The sequence below is a fragment of the Carcharodon carcharias genome, chromosome 19, assembly GCF_017639515.1.
Source record: "Carcharodon carcharias isolate sCarCar2 chromosome 19, sCarCar2.pri, whole genome shotgun sequence".
Lineage (NCBI taxonomy): Eukaryota > Metazoa > Chordata > Chondrichthyes > Lamniformes > Lamnidae > Carcharodon > Carcharodon carcharias.
Window position 1 is genome coordinate 36,282,993 of NC_054485.1, and position 19,529 is coordinate 36,302,521.

Sequence of the window (19,529 nt, forward strand, 5' to 3'; positions counted from 1 at the left end):
TCTCAATATTGTTAGGGGATGTCTTCTTCTGAAGGACAGAAGAGCATTAACTAGTCCACTCTCAATCTGCAGCGCCATTGCAGCCTGGCCAACCTCAGCTGAGGAGCACCTGGCAGGGCAGATCTGAGTCGCGGCCCTCGAGGTGCTAGGCACTCAGGCAAAGCAGCCAGGGCTCAGCGCCTTGGCCAGCTCTGGCGTGAATGAACGTTGGCACGCCCCAACTCTAACACCCCTGAGATTCACAGGGAGATGGCCTGCCCAGGACAATTCAACACACTGACCCATGCCAACTTGGTACTCACCCTTCCTGAGCGCAGCAGGTCATTGAAGCACTTCCGGCACTGCACCAGGAGCGCTGCACCATGTTGTAGCTGCTCACCCGGCCTGCCACCTCCTGCCATGCCCTCTTTGTGAGGTGCGGTGGCCTCCTCCTCCCAACTCTGGGGACAAGGCTCCCTTCTGGCAGACACCACCTCCAGGAAGGCAGCAAGGCACTCATCATAAGGACGGGGTGCCGTGCCCAGATGATTCACCTCCCTGGTCTCTGCATCCTCGTTTGCAGCCACGTTGCTGCTGCCACTTGGAGGCTACCTGTGCCGTTTTTGAACCAGCCGCCGGGTCGCCATTGGACCCGGCGGCAAACCCGTCCCCACTGCAGCCCGCTCCTTCTTGCCTTAATTGGCCCACCAATGTGAAATCACAGTCAGGCCCTGATCGCGGGTGGCGGTCGGCTTCCCAGCCGCTCCTGCTCGCCTCTGCTGAGCCCGGCCGATGAGAGCAAAATTCTGACCATTGGCTCTGAAATGATACTGTGGAAGACTTGTGTCTGAATACTTGGGGCTGAATTTTACTACCAACAACTGGCATATTTGAAGCCGGAGGGGGCTCGTAAAAAAAATGAGTAGCCTTCCCACCACATTTCCACCCACCCCAACCTATTTCCCACATTACAGTGGGTTGGGAAGGCATCTGGCTGTCCCCCTGCCCTTGTACCTATTGAGGCCCTTAAGTGGCAAATTAATGGAGGGTACAATCTTGGTTCAGTGGTGGGGTTGTTGCCTTCAATGGGCATAGGGGCTCCCACTAAAGGATGTACTCCCTCCCCCCCATCGCTTTCTGTCCGATAATAGCCTGCGCTGTGAAAGCTGCCTGGCTGTTCGCCATATCCTGGTCTTTCCTTTTATCTTACCCCTGCTTCTAAGTGAAGGTACTCTCTTCCGTTTCATATGCTTTAGGTACTCTCTTCCTTTTCATATACTTCTAAAATCTCTTACATCTGCTTTTATATTCTTGGCTAGCGTGCTTTCTTATTCTATTTTTTCCCGTTTTATCGACTTTTTTGACTAGGACAGTAGTAATGTAAAGGGCAGAGAGGGGCAAAAGTTCCTAGGCTCAGTTCAGGAGAATTTTCTATATCAGTATGTTTCCAGTCCAATGAGAAAGGAGGCATTGCTGGACCTGGTTCTTGGGAATGAGCTGGGGCAAGTGGATCAAGTGTCAGTAGAGGAGCATTTTGAGGGACAGTGATCATCATATCATAAGATTTAGGTTGACTATGGAAAAGGACAAGGAGCAATCCAGAGTAAGGATAATTAATTGGAAGAGAGCCAACTGCAGTGGGGTGAGAATAGATCTGGCCCACATAAATTGGAAGCAAAGATTGGCAGGCAAAACTGTAACTGAACAATTGGTTGCCTTTAAAGAAGAGACAGTAGGTATATTCAAGGTATATTCCCATGAGGGGGAAAGGTAGGGCAAACAAATCTAGAGCTCTCTGCACAATGAAAGAGATAGAGAGTAAGATGAAGTAGAAAAAAAGGTGCATATGACAGATGTCAAGTAGATAATACAATTGACAATCAGGCTCAATATAAAAGGTTCAGAGGGGAAATGAAAAAGCAAATATGAGAAGCAAGGAGAGTGTATGAAGAGAGACTTGCAGCTAACATAAAAAGTAACGGGGAGATGGGGGCATAGTGGAAATGTCATTAGACAAGCAACCCGGAGGCCCAAGTTAATGCTCTGGGGAGGCATGGGTTCAAATCCCACCATGGCGGCTGGTGGAATTTAAATTCAATTATCAAATCTGGCATTAAAAGTTGATTGTTAGAATCTGTCATCCTTATCTAGTCAGGCCTACATGTGACTCCAGACCCATGGCAATGTTGACTCTTAACAGCTTTCCAGAAAGTCACTCAGTTGAATCAAACCACTACAAAGTGTAAAAAGAATGAACAGCATTGTGGGTGTACCTATAGCACATGGACTGCTGCCGGTCTAGAAGGCAGCTCACCACCACCTTCTCAAGGGCAGTTAGGGAGGGCAATAAATGCTGGCCTAGCTAGCATTGCCCACCTCTTGTGAAAGAATGAAAAAGTCTTCTATAGGTATATAGATAGTTAAAAAGGCGGTAGGAGGAGGAGTGGGTCCGATTAGGGATTAAAAGGGGATTTACACATGGGGAGCAGGGCCATTGGCAAGGTATTAAATGAATACCTTGAACCTGGTCATCAGGTGTGAGGCGTTCTCGGTGTTGCTGTATGTGGTACAGGTCTGGCCTATTCTTCACTCCTGCGTGATGGCAATCACCCAAGCCATCTTTCACTTTATCTGGAGGTTGAAAATGGACTGTGTCTGCAGGGACACGATGTACAAGCCTCCAGATAAAAGGGGAAAAAACGGGCCCAACATCACCCTCATCCTGATGGCCACCTTTGTGTGTGGTTACATCAAGCTGTGCGTAGACCCTTGGTATGCAAACACCAAGTGTCACTACGTGCTGAGGTTCTACCTGTCCCCAGTGTTGCGAAGGATGGGTCTGGCCATGCTGCCATGGAACGGTCTAAGTAGTTGGACCAACTTGGTACTTGTACCACCTTGTGGAAAAATTTATGCAGAGAAACACCTTTGGCCACAAGTCCATCAGGCAGTAAACAACACGTAATTTCCTAGAGGTCCTGAGGAAAAATGGTGGATCCTGTCGGATGGTTCCCCAAGAAGACTGTCAAAGTCAGAAGGCTGAATGTCAAAAGCAGAATGCCTCATCGCCTGAACTTTCCAACAAGCACCAAGATTTAGCTTAGCTGGTGGTGAGAAAGGCCATCCCCATCAGATCCTTCCTACATGACAGGAGTGTCACCCCCTCTGTACGTTGCCCTCAAGGTGGCTGTGATGGGGAAGAGACTGTTGTTCACCTCCTTGTGGAATGTGCCTTTGCAAAGAAGGCCTGGAGAGAGATGCAGTGGTTTCTGTCGAGGTTCATCCCGAGCAGTGCTGTGACACAGGACTACGTGCTCTACAAGCTGTTCCCAGGGACACACACCAAGACAAATCAACCGCAGCTGGAAGATCATCAACTCAGTGAAAGATGCTCTCTGGTCTGCCCGAAACTTAATAGTCTTCCAGTGCAAAGAGTTGTGCCCAACCTAGTGTTGCAGACTGGCACATTCCAAGGTCCAGTACTACGTGCTGAGGGATGCATTAAAGCTTGGGGCAGTTGCCACAAAGGCGCAATGGGGAAGGGTCGCTGTCTAAGACCTTTCTGCCATTGTGCACCGAGGGGCTGGGAATTGTATAGGCTCCTTGGACTCTACGACTCTCAATGAATGTATGTAGTAAAAACTAAATGTATCATAATTGTACTGAAGCACCACAGAGTGCAGCATGATGTATGTCAATAACTCCAATACCATTGCACTGTCTGACTGTCTGTAATGACCATATTGAAATGTCTGTAATATTCATTGTGTATTGAAGCACCTCATGATCCATGTGGGAAATGTGAATCTGATTGCACTTTTTATGATGGCCATTTTGAAATGTTTTGTAATGTTCTTTCAGGTATTTTATGAATAAAGTATATTTTTCCAAAAAAAACTATACTTTGCAACCAAGGAAGAAGATACTCCTCAGGTCACAGTGAAAGATGAGGTAGTTCAGATGCTTGATTGGCTTAGAATTGATAAGGAGGATGTGTTGGATAGGCTGAATGAACTTAAAGTTGATAAGGCACCAGGACCGGATGAGATGCATCCAAGGATACTGAGGGAAGTGAGGGTGGAAATTTTCTAGTCCTCCTTAGATACAGGGATATTCCAGAAGGCTGGAGAATTGCAAACATTACACCTTTGTTAAAATAGGGTGTAAAGATAAGCCCAGCAACTGCGGTCCAGTCAGTTTAACCTCAGTGGTGGGGAAGCTTTTAGAAACGGTCATTTGGGACAAAATTATTAGACACTTGGGCTAAATACAGGTTAATTAAGAACAGTCAGCATGAATTTGTTAAAGGCAAATCGTATTTGACTGACTTGCCTAACTTTCTTGATGAGGTAACAGAGAGGGTTAATGAAGGCAATGCCATTTGGTATATGTGGACTTTCAAAAGGCATTTGATAAAGTCCCACACAGCAGACTTATGAGAAAATTTAGAACTCTTGGAATAAAAGGGACAGTCGCAATATGAATACTTAATTGGCTGAGTGATAGGAAACAGTAGATGGTGGATGGTTGTTTTTCGGACTTGAGGAAGGTTTAAACTTAGTTCCCCAGGGTCAGTGTAAGGACCCCTGCAGTTCCTGATTCATATGAATGACCTAGACCTTGGTGTACCGGGCACAATTTCCTAATTTGTGAGCAACATGAAAACTGCAAGTATTGTGAACTGTGAGGAGGATGGTGTTAAACTTTAAGAGGACGTAGGCAGATTGGTGGAATGAGCAGATAAGTGGCTGATGAAATTTAATGCAGTGGAGTGTGAAGTGATTCATTTTGATAGGAGGAATATGGAGGGACAATATTAAATAAAGGGTACAATTCTAAAGGGGGTGCAGGAACAGAGGGACCTGGGTGTGCATGTGCACAAATCATTGAAGGTGGCAAGACTGAGAGAGTGGTTAGTAAGGAGTATGGTATCCTGGGGCTTTATGAATAGATGCATAGCATACAAAAGCAAGGAAATTAAAATAAACCTTTATAAAACACTGGTTCAACCTCAAATGGAATATTGTGCCCAGTTCTGGCCTCTACAACTTATGAAAGGTGTGAAGGCATTAGAGAGAGTGCAGAAGAAATTCATAAAAAGGTTTCCAGGGATGAGGAACTTTTGTTAAGAAGATAGGTTGGAGAAGCTGGGTTGTTCTCCTTGGAGAAGAGAAGGTTGAGTAGAGATTTGATAGAAGTATTCATGAGTGGACTGGACAGATTGAGGCTTATTCTTCAATGCACTTTGAAGGAGTGTTACATTGTTGGAGGGGCCATCTTTCACGTGAAACATTGAACAGGGGCCCCATCTGCCCTTTTGTGTGGAAAATAAGGAATTCCAATGGGGCTGTTTGAAGAAGCGCAAGATGTTTTGGCCAAAATCATTGTTTTGGCCAAAATTTATCACTGAACCAACAAGCAGGATTTCCCCAGCCCTGGGATGGCAGGCTGGGAGCTGGGAAAATAGCAGGGAGCCACACTAGGGCAGCTCCCTGATGCTGTCCCACCACTGAGGAAGTTTTCTAGCAGCGGGAACAGCTTGTCAGCTGAATGTTAAACTAACTTTTATAATGCAGCCTCTTTAAATTCTTAGCACCAGTATGCAAAATATGAACTCTTAATCTGAATCTAATGCTCCTGCTAAGTGCTGCCTAAATGGTATGAATTCATTTAATTTAGGGCCCTGGTAGAAGGGACCTTCATCCCATCACATTTTGAGATGAAATTGCAACCAGTGTCTAGGAGAGAAAGAACAGTTGGGGTAATTTTGATTTGTGATGAGTTTTGCTTTCATTAAAGTATTTAATGGGTGCCAAGCTGATAATATCAGTTTCATGCTATCATCCAACTGTTCCCATTGGTGGAAGGATCGAGAACCAGATGGCACAGATAATTGGTAATTATAGGTAATTGGCAAAATAAGCAATGGCATCATGAGAAAACCCTTCTCTTGCAGTCAGTGGTTGAAATCTGGAATGCATTTCCTGAGAGTGTGCTGGAGGCAGATTGAATCATAGCATTCAAAAGGGAATTGGATCATTATCCAAAAAGGAAAACATTGCAGGGATCCGGGTAAAAGGCAGGAGAGTGGCACTTGGTGAATTGCTTCTTCAGAGAGCCAACATTGACACAACAGCTCGGATGACCTCTTTCTGTGCTGTAACCATTCTACAATTCTATGACTCAAACTAAATTCACAGTAATACAGAGTGAGAGCTAATTTATGTCTTCTGATACTAAATCCTTTATAATTATTTTTGCCATTTGGTTTAGCTTCTCCAGTGGACTTGAAGATCAGTAATCCTTATATTAACATTGGGATGATTGATCATATTAGTTCTGTTCTGACACAATTACTATAATCTGATCAGATTCATGAAATATTAAACTGCTTTGTAACATATACAATATTGACTATCTCACAGGGCAAAGAAAACTGTGGAGAAACACACTAATGCACTTCTGTGACTAAAAATTGTACTAGAAACATTAACTTTCTGCCTTAATGACTGTGAATTCCTGAGCAGTTTTAACATTCCTGAAAGCTAACAAGAACGATAAGCAAACTGAGCTCTAGCCTTTTAAGGGGAAACAGCAAAAACACCAGGGACAGAATCTCCTGTTCAGCGTACGGGGGTGGGCCCCGTACACCGACGTGTAAAATGACGGGCGGTAATGTCGGGCGTGCATCCCAATGTCACCACGCATCATTCTGATCTTCCATTCGGCGGGCACGCAACAGAGTTGGCTGCACGCACGCCAAACTGTGAAAGGCCTGTTAAGGCCAATAATGAACTAATGAAGCCTATTGAGAAAGCTGCCCACCTCAAGGTGAAACCTCATCCATGGGCAGGATGTGTTTTCATGAAGGTTTTATTAATTAAATATGAACTTTTATGAAACTTCATAAACATGGCCTAGCTCATGTGACACTGTCACATGAGGGGACATGTCTGAATAATTTTTAAAAATTTTTTTTCGCATTCAAAACTTAAGTTAATCTCCCTGAGGCAGCTTCGTGCCTCAAGGAGATTTCTGCGCTCTTTCATGCGCACAAGTGACAGAGAGCAGACCCTGGCTCTCCCTCCTCCTCCCGCCAGCACAGGTAGCACTGAGCATTTCTGGGTGCACGTCACACTGGGCGGGCCAATTAAGGCATAAAACGGCGGTGCGCAGCCAATCGCAGGTGGCAATCGGCTCTGCGCCGGCCCACCTGCACCCGCTCCAAACCAGCCTGCCCGACGGGGAGAAAATTCTCCCCCAGGAACCATTTTCGTTGACTTCCTGTATTAGTTCCAAATCTCTACTTCTCAATGAATCAAGAAATTATCAACATTTTTTGAATCATGTTCTTGTTTGCTATTTTAAACGTTTGTTTATTCCATCAACTAAAGTCTGGAGAGGTCACAGTTGTAATGAACTAAGCACTCAGCCTTAACATCTTTACGTTGTACAGCTCAGATCAGTTCACCAAGGTCAAGTGCTAGTTGTAGGAAGGAGAACATTATAACAAGCTAAACTCTGGAAGATTTTCCCAGACATCCAGAACCTAGATATCAGATCAAATGTGACCGATGGGACTTATCTCTGTGGCTGATCTAAACACAGTTTAAAAAACTGTAGCTCCATAACATTTTTATTTGTTTGCTTGCAGAATTTTAAACAAATGGTGCCACTGTTTGGTGTTTTCAGATTAGCTTTCATTTTGATTATAGGTAAGTGTTTTTTAAATTTTATGTTACTGATTATAATTGCCCCTCCTCTAGTTTCCTGTCTTGATCATTTGACTTCATGGAAATGTTGTGATGTGGGATGAAGGAGAATTTTGAGCTGTAGAGATGTAGCCAACAGCCACTCTATAGTTAGATAATATCGGGAAAAATCTCCTTAAGAGCTTTCACTTTTATTGCCCTGTGTGGGAGACGATTAACTGACATATCAAATCTCGAGTGCGCAATGAGATAGTCTTAATCATGTAAGAATAAATAGTATTCATTTGAACAGGACAGTGGAATTTAACCTCATTGCATGTAATTCTCTTGATGTTCCATTATTCAATGATAAATAAACAATTCATGTGCTTGACATGTATCTTTTATTTAAATCTTCCTGCCATGAATGACTCCAGCCCAAATTTTTGTCTTGACCATGTTCAGGGAATCCAACAACTGGTACTTTTCAAAATTAGTTTATTGGTGCCTTAGTTGTATTTTCTGGTTATTCAATGATAAGTTTTAAGTTAATCATTTTAATATATTTATTTGCAGTGGGCACAGATGTGGGGTTTGCCTTATACAGAAGATTCCTTACTGAAGGACATGGTTTCCGCGTAAGTGCCAAAGATGTCTGTTGTAACCTCTCACTACTGATACATTCTAGCAATAATCTTTAGTGTCTTAACTTAAGAATTAAACCAAATGTTTGTTTTACAGAGAGCAATCTCGTGTTTGATAACAATAACACATGGCAGCCTTGGATTAGTGGTAACATTCTCTCCTCTGATTTCGATGTTTCTGGGTTCAAGTTCCACTGCAGAGACTTGACATAATTCTTTGGTGCTCTATAGGTATTGCAGAAATGTTACATTGTTGGAGGGACCATCTTTCAGCTGAAATAGTGAACAAAGCCTGCCCCCTCAACTGGAAATAAGGAATTCCATGGCACTTTTTGAAGAAGATCAAGAGGATTGTCCCATTTCCCTGGCCAATGTTTATCAATGAACCAACAGAATTTTCCTGGCCTCTAGATGGTGGGCTGGGAGCCAGTGGGTGCCAGGAATAAAGCGGGAAGCCTCATCAGGACAACTCCCCAATGCAGTCCTGCCACTGGGGATGTTTCCTAGCAGTGAGACAGATTATCAGCTGCATGTTAAACTAAGATTTGCATTGCAGCCCCTTTAAATTTCTACAGGCCTTTAAATCCTTAGCACAGGAATGCCAAGACTGAACTCTTAATCCTAATCCAATTGGCAGCAACTTTGTAAATTCATCTAGTTTAAGGAATTGATAGAAGAGACCTTGATCCCATCAGTTTGAGTTGGATTTGCAGCCAATGTTTAGGAGAGAAAAATCAGTTGAGGTAATTTTGATTTTGGAAGGTTTTTGCTTGCATTTAAGGAAATAGCAAAGGATCCTCTAGGTAGGAATAATCATAATATGATACAATTTCACATTCAGTTTGAGGGTGAGAAATTTGGGTCTGAAACTAGTGTCTTAAACTCTAATAAAGACAATTAGACAGGTATCAAGACAGAGTTGACTAAAGTGAACTTGGAAAATAGGTTAAAAGGTAAAACAGTAGAGAAACAGTGGCAGACATTCAAGGAGAAGGATGCACCATCTTTGGCTAACTAAGGAAGTTAAGGATGGTATCAAATTGAGAGTGAAGATGTGTAATGATGCAAAGATTAGTGGTAGGCCAGAAGATTGGGAACATTTTAGAAAACAGCAAAGGATGACTAAAAATAATAAAGAGGGAGAAATTGGAGTATGAGAAAACTAGCAGAAATATATAAACAAACAGTAACAGCTTCTACAAGTATATGAAATGAAATAAATAAAATGAACATTCAATGAAGAGTGCAGGAAGGCATGCCAGGAGCAGCATCAGGCATACCTAAAAATGAGGTGTCAGCCAGGTAAAGCTACAACACAGGACTACTTGCATGTCAAACAGCATAAGCAGCAAGTGATAAACAAAGCTAAGCGATTCCACAACAAACGGATCAGATCTAAACTCTGCAGTCTTGCCACATCCAATTGTGAATGGTGGTGGACAATTAAACAACTCACTGGAGGAGGAGGATCCATAAATATCCTCATCCTCAATGAAGCAGGAGCTCAACATATCAGTGCAAAAGATAAGGCTGAAGCATTTGCAACAATCTTCAGTCAGAAGTGCCAAGTGGATATTCTATCTCGGCCTCTTCCAGAGGTCCCAGCATCACAATTGGCAGTCTTCAGCCAATTTGATTTACTCATTGTGATATCAAGAAAAATGATGGCACGGGATACTGCAAAGGCTGTGGGCCCTGACAATATTCCATCAATAGTACTGAAGACTTGTGCTCCAGAATTTTCCGCACCCCTAGCCAACCTGTTCCAGTACAGCAACACCTACTTGGCAATGTGGAAGATTGCCCCGGTATGGCCTGTACACAAAAAGCAGGACAAATCCAACCCAGCCAATTATCACCCGATCAGTCTACTCTCTATCATCAGTAAAGTGATGGAAGGGGTTATCAACAGTGCTAAAAAGCGGCACTTACTTAGCAATAACCTGCTCACTGAATCTCAGTTTGGGTTCTGCCAGGGCCACTCAGCTTCTGACCTCATTATAGCCTTGGGTCAAACATGGACAAAAGATCTGAACTCTGGAAGTGAGGTGAGAGTGACTGCCCTTGACATCAAGGGAGCATTTGACTGAATGTGGCGTCAAGGAGCCCTAGAAAAACCGGGGGAAAGCTGTCCACTGATTAGAGTCAAACCTAGCACAAAAGAAGATGCTTGTGGTTAATGAGGTCAATCATCTCAGTTCAAGGACCTTATTACAGGAGTTCCTCTGGGTAGTGTCCTAGGCCCAAACATCTGCTGCTTCATCAATGAACTTCCTTCCATCATAAGGTCAGAAGTGGGGATGTTTGCTAATGATTGCACAGTGAACAGCACCATTCGCGATGTTAGCCAACAGAGGCAGCAAGTAGTTAGGGAAACAAATTGGCCTTTATTGCATGGGCTAGAATATTAAAGTAGGGAAGTCTTGCTAAAACTCTACAGGGCATTGGTGAGACCGCAACTAGGGTATTGCATACAGTTTTGGTCATCTTATTTAAAGGAGGATATACTTACATTGGGAGCAGTTCAGAGAAGGTTTGCTTGGCTGATTCCTGGGTTGCCCTTATGAGGAAAGGTTGAGGAGGTTGGGCCTATACTCGTTGGAGTTTAGAAGAATGAGAAGTGATCTTATTGGACTATAAGATTCTGAGAGGACTTGACAGGGTCAATGCTGAGAGGATGTTTCCTCTTGTGGGGGAATCTAGAACTAGGGGGCCACAGTTTAAGAATAAGGGGTCTCCCACATGGAGGAATTTCTTCTCTTAGAGGGTCATTAGTCTTTAGAATTATCTTCCATGGAGAGCAGTGGAGACTGGGTCATTGAATATATTCAAGGTTATTAGACAGATTTTTGATTGACAAAGGACTTAACAGTTATGGGGCAGGCAGGAAAGTGGAGGTAAGGCCACAATCAGATCAACCACGATCTTATTGAATGGTGGAATAGGCTCGATGGGCCAAATGGTCTACTCCTGCTCCTATTTATAATGATCTTATGGTCTTAAAAATTGTTGAACAGGTGACCAGCTGATAATACCAGTTTCACACTATTGTCCAGAGTCAAAATTATCCTTAATATCATAGTTAAACTGCAGTAGCCCCTAATTCCCTAAGCTGACTTTTCCATCAGTTATACTTTTCAATAAATAATATACTGCTTCCTGATGCTGTGAGAGGCAACAAAGCACGTGGCAATATCTGACTAGACTAATCAGTTTTGGAGCTTGGGTTCCTGCAAGATACATTGTTCGGTGTTATGGCACAGCAGATGGTAAATGCTAAGCTGCTGAAATCCCAAAGGGAAACTTGAAACACCTGCCACAACTGGTTTGCAATTTGTATATTTATTTTGGGTTGCGTGCCTTTAATTCAGTAGTAATAAGTCCACCGAATCTTAGGGGATTTTTGCAAAACTAAATTAAACATTTATTAATGAAATAAATAATTTTAAGCACATACATAGGTCTATAAATTACTACTATGATAACTCGTAGCTCCCCTAATTAATTTAACTCCCAGTTATACCTCCCTTAAGGTAACAGTTAAAACAAAATAGATTTTAGCAACACACAATACCCTGGACAGGAATGTTCAAAGTGAGTTTTCTTAACTTCAGTTCTTGCAGGCAGCCATTTGGGCACAGTGGCTGGAGGCTTTTCACACTTCTTAGATCTTAGAATTCCTTCCCTCCTTTATACATGTTTCTCCCTTTTTAATATAAATCCCATTGTTTCAATATGTCTTTGGACTTAACCTTTCTAATAAAAATATTTCATAGCACCAATTTTATCAGTAAGCTTTGGGAAAAATAAACACACTCTTTGGCTTCTATTGGCTAAGTGTAACATTTCATCCTCTCTTTGAAATTTGCAGCTACTCTGGTTTATCTCAAAATGCAAATTTTCCTTTTGCACCTTACCTTCTAAAACTTCAACATGTTTACTTATTTAGCATTTCAAACCTAGCCTCTCTGCTGACACATCAAAGCCTTCAGAACAGCTGCCTTTAATTCAATTAAGCCACACACACAGACACACACTATCCCTACTTTACAATAAATCCCAATTACATGATAAAAATTATTATATTTTCATGACACTCAGATTGTTAAGAAAATATAAATATGAATGGTTTGGTAACTTTTTTTGCTCAGAAATGTTCTGGTGGTTACAGCGGTGTGTCTATCTAGTTTCTTTACCTCTCTCATTCTGCCTTTTTTTCTGCTTTCTTTGAAATAATAATTTTTCTGGCTTTCCTTCCTTACTGCCGTGATTTCCTTCTGCTGAGAGTTTCTTTAGTAACTCCTACTTTGAAAAATTGAATCACAGATACATACACAAGGTAAGAGCAAAGTCATTCAAGTACAAGTTGTGATAAGAGACTGCATTGAATGGGTGAGAATATATACAATATTGTGATTCATAGGAGCTTAATGGCTGTATTTCTTTTTGAATAATAGGTATATCCCAAAGTACACAAAAATGTTTTTTTTAATTTGCATTCAGGCAAGAGGATAACATGGGTCACCTTTGTATACAAATTGAAGTACCAATGTAGAGTACAATGTACAGCATGTGACAAAATTGTGCAGCACGCATTTTCCACAACATGAAACTAAATTTCTTTAACATGAGAAAGAGTTGTATGTTGAGGTGAAAGAAGATAGAACTAAATGGTTTTAATTAGAAATAAACTAAGAAAGATTAACAAATCATTAAGTTTCTGGAATAATCAGCATTTACATTGGATAGTGGAAACAACATAAAATTTTTATTGGGATTCCTATTTGTTGTACTCCACAAATGTTTAACAATTGAGAATTATGATCGTAAACTGAATTTATTTTTTGAAACCACAGCTAGTATAAGTGTGAAAGAATTCTGAATCACCACAAATGACAGCTACATTTGGTAGCTTAAGGGTTAAATTATACGTGCAAATGCCAACTCTGAATAATGATTTCCCCACATACTATAGTGCTGATGCTGTGTATCAGAATGATAAACAAACAATTTACTTTAAATTAGGAGCCAGGTCATTTCTGATAGCCCAGGCTGACAGTCTAATAGGTGGAGAAACTGAAGTTCAGGAAATCACTTCCGTATCCTTTTGCTGCACTTTTATTGCTTCTCGCCTAGTTTCTCTTCCCCTTCTGTTCTGAAGGCAGTAATTTTGTTCTGGGATGTTATCTAACACATTCCAGAAGCTTGTTGGTGCATCATTTAATTGCTCATTCTTCAAGGTTTGTTAGGCTGTTCATCTATGGAAGGCATCAAAGCTGAACCCAACATATTCTCCACTTTATGTCCTCCTAGATGGACTTTTCAGCAAAGGTTACCAAATAGCAATCAATAGAAAGGTTGGCTGATTTCATGACATGAGATCAATTGTGAAACCATCACTTTAGTACAGACCGGAAATTGAATTTACGATCTGTCTGGTCTTTATGGTCTGTATCACATCATGTGCTGCACTTAACCGCCGATGCATTAAAATTTTTTAAAGGATTCCAGATGGTATAGCTACATAGGAGAAATAAACAAGGATGAAAAATTGCCTCATAAGCAATGCTGCAACAACATCATTTTGGAACAATATGGTGATGGTCTTTTGGAAGCTCAAAGTACAAAATTAATGCAAATACATTTATTTTTGGTGTGGGGAAGAATAGCTGCTTTCACACAAGGAGATATATTTTTCTTCATTCACCAATGTGTGAAAATATGAAACTTTTTCGCTAACATAGGAAATAGAGAAAAATATAGCTCAAGATCTTTGAGCCATTCTCCTCAACTGCTTCTGCCAAACTCCAGTGATTATGTGATGAAAGTACTTTATGTCAACATCTTATCAATTACATTGTTAAGCTTTGTCACTGTCAATTACATTGTTAATATTAAGAGAAACAGGTGATGCATATTAATTGTCTTTGAGCACATATAAATAGCTGGGACACTGGGTTGAGTGAGATGAGAGCTGTGAGACTGAACAAAGTCAGTAAACGCTCTCAATAAAGAAAGGTTCCATGTTTTGGTTTCTGCTTCACCAACTGGCTTGGACCTTGTTAACACTTTCCAAAATCCGGCTGTCCAAAAACCAGACATTTCTGATATTTAGTTAAATTGTTTGATTTCATGAATACAACTATTTTCAGGCTGATCCCAGAGGATGGAATCAGTCAGAGTTATGCACACACAAGACCTGAGTCCATTGCAGCACTTTAAGGTCTGCCTCCCCCCCACCCAACCCCCAAATCCCCCATCCCTCACTATTCTCTGGACACAAAGCTACCTGTTCCACCGATGGGATAGAGTCAGGGATTAGCTCCACATTCCTGGTTGTAAAAATCCTGGTTGCTTTCAGATCCCATGCCCAAAATCCAGGAAAATCCAAAATCCAGCATGACCTTAGTTGTGGGGGTGCCAGAATTTGGAAGTGGGATCAGCAAATTAGTCTTCTTTTTACAGAGTGAATGTAAAGGGTATGCTGCCAATTAAAAGAAGTGGTGACCTCCATCGATTGATTTGCAGGAATTAAATTGAGTTACCAGATGATTTTATTCTTCCACCATATTATTGTGATATTAGAAATAATCGTTTTGATTATTTGTTCTAACATTATGCTTCTATTCCCTATAGGTGTCCTTTGTGGCTCACATTGCGGGCGGTTTAGCTGGAATGACCATTGGCTATGTGGTTTTCAGCTGCTATGACCAGAAACTCTTAAAGGATCCTAGATTCTGGGCTTCAATTTTGGCGTATATTGCCTGTGTAGTGTTTGCAATCATATTCAACATCTTCCTGTCTCCTGCTCCTTAAAGAAGAGAGAGGGAGAATGGATTTTTAAAATGCACAGTAATACTGACAGAGTATTCATCGAACACTGATGACAAGAACATCAAAGCTCCTGAAGAACCAATGGAACATTTATTTCCCACAGACTTCTCAGAATTGCACATTGCCAGTAATCTATCTTTAACACTTTGCCACTGGTATTGTTTGTAGAGTTAACTTTTATTAAGCATCATTACATAACAACTTCTGCTTTGACTTGAATTTGGAGAAAGAGAAGAATGAATAGAGAATTGAGTTTGTGTTTTTTTTATTAAGTGCATGGTGCCAAATATTTGACTTTTCCTCAATTTGTCCTATTTTTGTTTATGTTGAGGTGCTGTAAGACTTTATCAATCCCAGTACTGAAATTGCAATCCCTAATGTACTCATATAGTCACACTTTTGCAGAGATGAGCATCAGACTGAACTATACACTCAATGTAATCAGATTGGACAATTGAGATTAATTCAGTAAATATCTCAATTTGGCTATATTCTGGCTTGAGAACATGAGTCATTTTTTCAGAACAGACTGTATCCCTAAACCTATGCAGCTCCATTTTCCAAACTATCACTGTAGCCCAGCTATTTTTCATCTTATCTCCCAGTATTGTGTTTTTTGAGCTCTCAGTACACACTTGGTCATTATTACATCTGCCCTAATAATCTAATTTGTAGTCATCTTCTGATATCTGATTACTTAGTTGGTGGTCTTTGGTTCTCTGGCAGTCTGATCCAGAATCTCTCTGTCTAATTTCCAGGCCTCTGTTCTTATGCAATTAGCTGTGGTGTGAATGAATGTTCTTTGTGATGACAGATTGATTGGCTTGAGGAGGAGATGCTTTGATCTCAGCCAGTATAGAGATGATGCACATCCCTCTATTTGCTGGCCATGATAGCATATAGTAGGGAACAGACTAATACTGTTGTTAAATTAATCCTAATTGGAAGATCTAAACCTGGATAATGGACTCATTTATTGTGATGCAGTTTTGGTTATAGATTTTGGTATGTAGACTGTATTACCGTTAGTGAAATGCTAATTTAAATGTTGCCTTAGGAACCTTACTCCTTGCCTTAATAATGCATCCTGGGATTGTTAACATTATTGTGGACTGATCTATTTTAATGCCTAATTTATAAATCTATCTAAAATGCACTGCAGCTCTTAAATTTTCAGCTAGACAATCACATGTAGCCTGAAGAAACAGATGGATGCAAAAACATTGTGGTTGTTAAAAATAAAATTTCCAAGCCATGAGGGGGGTGTAAAATTCTCATACTTGAAATGTAACATTGAGTATATGTTTACGGTACAGGCTGGATATCATTCTGCAGTTACTGCATTAATAGATGTAAAACTGATTAAAAATTACTTGCCAATGTTATGTAGAATTAGCCAAAAGACAATCTTGAGAAGAATTTATTTTGATCATGGATGTCATCTTCTTTGACAGCCAGTAATGAGGAATGTGTAGGAGGCTGACTTGTCTAATGCTGTTCAGACTTAGTAGGTGACAGTAATTTTACTAAACTGCTTTTCTGGCAAGGATCTTTGGTGCTGAACACTCATACAGGAATTTGGGCATATGCTTCCCACCTTGTTACAAATCATTATTTTCTGTCTATTAATTGTAATGGATGGAAAATTTTACGCTCTCCATAATTCTGGACTTGTGCTCGCTGTTGATGATGTTCAGACTAGATATGCAGATTTGTAAAATGATTACAATGCGACATACGCCTTCTCTCATTCACAGTGATGTTATAGGGTGTGTTATGAATAGTAAAAAATCGAGATCAAAGGTACGTTAAATATTAACAGTTGTTATCAACATTTTAGTATGAGCTCAAAGGTTGGGTCCCCTCCCTATATTAATGCAGTAAAAGTTTTATTTCATGCATTAAGGAATTGTAGCCTTTGCAATTCAGTGACTTTTTTAAGTGTTTGCAATGAGAAGAATTCCATTCCACATGCAACAGGGCACAAGGTGCTGCATGGCCTCTAACTATCCTACATGTCATACAGGGTACTTTTGACATAAGGGCAACATCAAAACTGTTATATTTAGTGATACATTGGTTACATGTGAGCTATGATGAGATATGTGGTCAGAAAATTCAATTGCTTGTTTAACAAGAGTTGCTCCTGGGGAAGGAAGCCAACATTTTGTTTTGTATTAAGGAAAAAAAAAATGAAGAAATGTTTGTTTTGTTTTTTTATTCAATACAGTAAGATTACTTAGAGAACACTAGTAAAAACTGTTAAAGATTATCTCTGCATGGTGCCTTGTCTCCGTTACATATGTTTCAGAAATGTATCAATGAATCATAATTGAGTCATATTTAAATCAGTCTTGTGATGCCATCTGCTTACAAAGTCTGACCCAAATATAGCCACTAGAGACAAATTTCACTTTTCTGACAGTAAAAAGATCAGGCAGTCTCTTTTCAATTGTGTGGAATTATTATAGTGCAGCACAGATATATTGTGAACCAGTGATACTCAGTAAAAGCCTATGGTAGAATGATAAACACAAAGCAAATTGCAGATGTTCTTCAGATATGCTGATCTAAATTAGAAACAGCAGCTCTTGTTACTCAACCTTATTTGTTTTTGTCTTTACTATATTGTAACTTACCTTCAGATAGAGCCAGTGTATTGATACAACCTTCTGCATCTTGATGAGCTGTGGTGTATGTCACGCATCTATGTGCCAGGAAAGAGAAAAAAGATGTAAAATTCCAGAATATAGGAACCAATGACCTGAACCCTGAGTTTTAGCACATGTACTCAACTTGCTTTTGCAGAAACTGATTTACTAAACTAGCTGTTTTTATTCATTTTATTTGTCATAGTTGTTTAAAATTTAATGTATTTCAAGCAACATAACATCGGTAATTGCTTAGGATAAAACTTCATCATTTTCATATCTGTTGAGAACTTAAAAATGTGTTGTTACAGTTTTAAAGGGTTTTTCTGTCTATTTGTCAGTAAAATGATGATTGGTTAGAAAGTCAGGACCTTGTGTTTTGAACCAGCCTTGACCTGCCTTTTTCTACCTTATTTTATAACCATTTTGATGCAAATTTTTGTATTTACATATGAAAAATACTCAAATAATTGTTAGCCTATACATATTTTGTTAGTGAATAAATCTAATTAATATGGGACAATGTTTTCTAAATGATGAATGAGTTGTGTATTTTGTCGTGCACAAATTTTATTGTGTTTTTATCCAGTTCTGGGTCCATTCAGTATTATCCAAATATTACAGCAGAATTCTCCCTAAATTAAATATTTTTTTGAAAATATATTTTTTTACCTTTACCTTGTTAAAAATATAGTACAGTGGGTATGTTACTGGACTGGTAATCCAGAAATACTATTAATCTGGAGGCATAAATTCAAATCTCACCACAACAACTGGGCTATTTAAATTCAGTTAAATAAATCTGGAATAATAAATTAGTATCAGTATTGCTGGCCTTGAAATTACAGATTATTGTAAAAACCCATCTGGTTCACTAACAGCCTTTGGGTAATAAAATTTGACATCTTTACCCAGTCTGGCCTATATGTACCTTCAGACCCACAACAATGTGGTTGACTCTTAACTGACCTCTGAAATGGCTTAGCGAGCTGCTCAGTTGTAGTCAAGAAGGTTGCTCACCATTTTCCCCAGGGGCAATCAGGGAGGGGCAATAAGTGCTTATAAATAGACAGATAATTGCCAGCAACACCCACATTCTGAGAATTAATTAAAAAATAGTTATTAACTGATACTTAGGTGTATATTTGTCAGTGGAAAAAATGAGGCATAACTGAGACAGTGGGAGGAATTTTCCCATCCTGCCCAGCGGCAGGTTTCGTGGTGGGTGGGAGCAGAGAGTCTAGCAGGAGCCAAAAAAATCCGAATCCCACTGGCGTGAAAACAGTTCACAGTTCTCCTGATGGCAGGTTAATGGTGGGTCAGGTATCCCACTGACTAGAGGCGTGAACACCATTTGCTTTTGTTACCGTCCCATGAATGCTCATTAAATCTGCTGCTCACCAGGATCACGTGTCGCCTTCCAATCTTGCGTCACGCCAGTGGGAAATCGCACCAGTCTGAATCACGCTTGAAAAAGGCCGGCATGCAGTGATCGGACCTCACTTCACTCGTGACTTCGAAATGAGTGAAACATTCATGGCCTACCTACCACAGTGCTGCGCCAGTCTCGTTGTGATGCCACACTGCTGGGGCTGTAGAATTGGTCTGCGCCCAGTGGCTGCCTCTGTGATCCAGAAGGACGTGCTGGGGGTGTAGCGTTGGTCTGCTCCCAGTAGGTGCCTCCGTAGTCCAGAAAGACAGCACTGTGCAGCGGTACTCAGGCAGGGCTG

The 19,529-nt window shown here is 40.7% G+C and overlaps 1 protein-coding gene across 2 annotated transcripts in view; it reads left to right on the forward strand.

Moving 5' to 3' along the window:
• Positions 1-18,322, forward strand: part of rhbdl2 (rhomboid, veinlet-like 2 (Drosophila)) — a 54,688-nt gene extending 36,366 nt beyond the window's left edge. For both annotated transcript variants that reach the window (XM_041212084.1, XM_041212086.1), the window contains exons 6-8: positions 7,634-7,694; positions 8,247-8,308; positions 14,951-18,322. In XM_041212084.1, coding sequence (XP_041068018.1) covers positions 7,634-7,694; positions 8,247-8,308; positions 14,951-15,130 — 303 coding nt within the window. In that variant the 3' untranslated portion in view covers positions 15,131-18,322. The remainder of the gene's footprint in view (positions 1-7,633; positions 7,695-8,246; positions 8,309-14,950) is intronic.
• Positions 18,323-19,529: the final 1,207 nt, after the last annotated feature.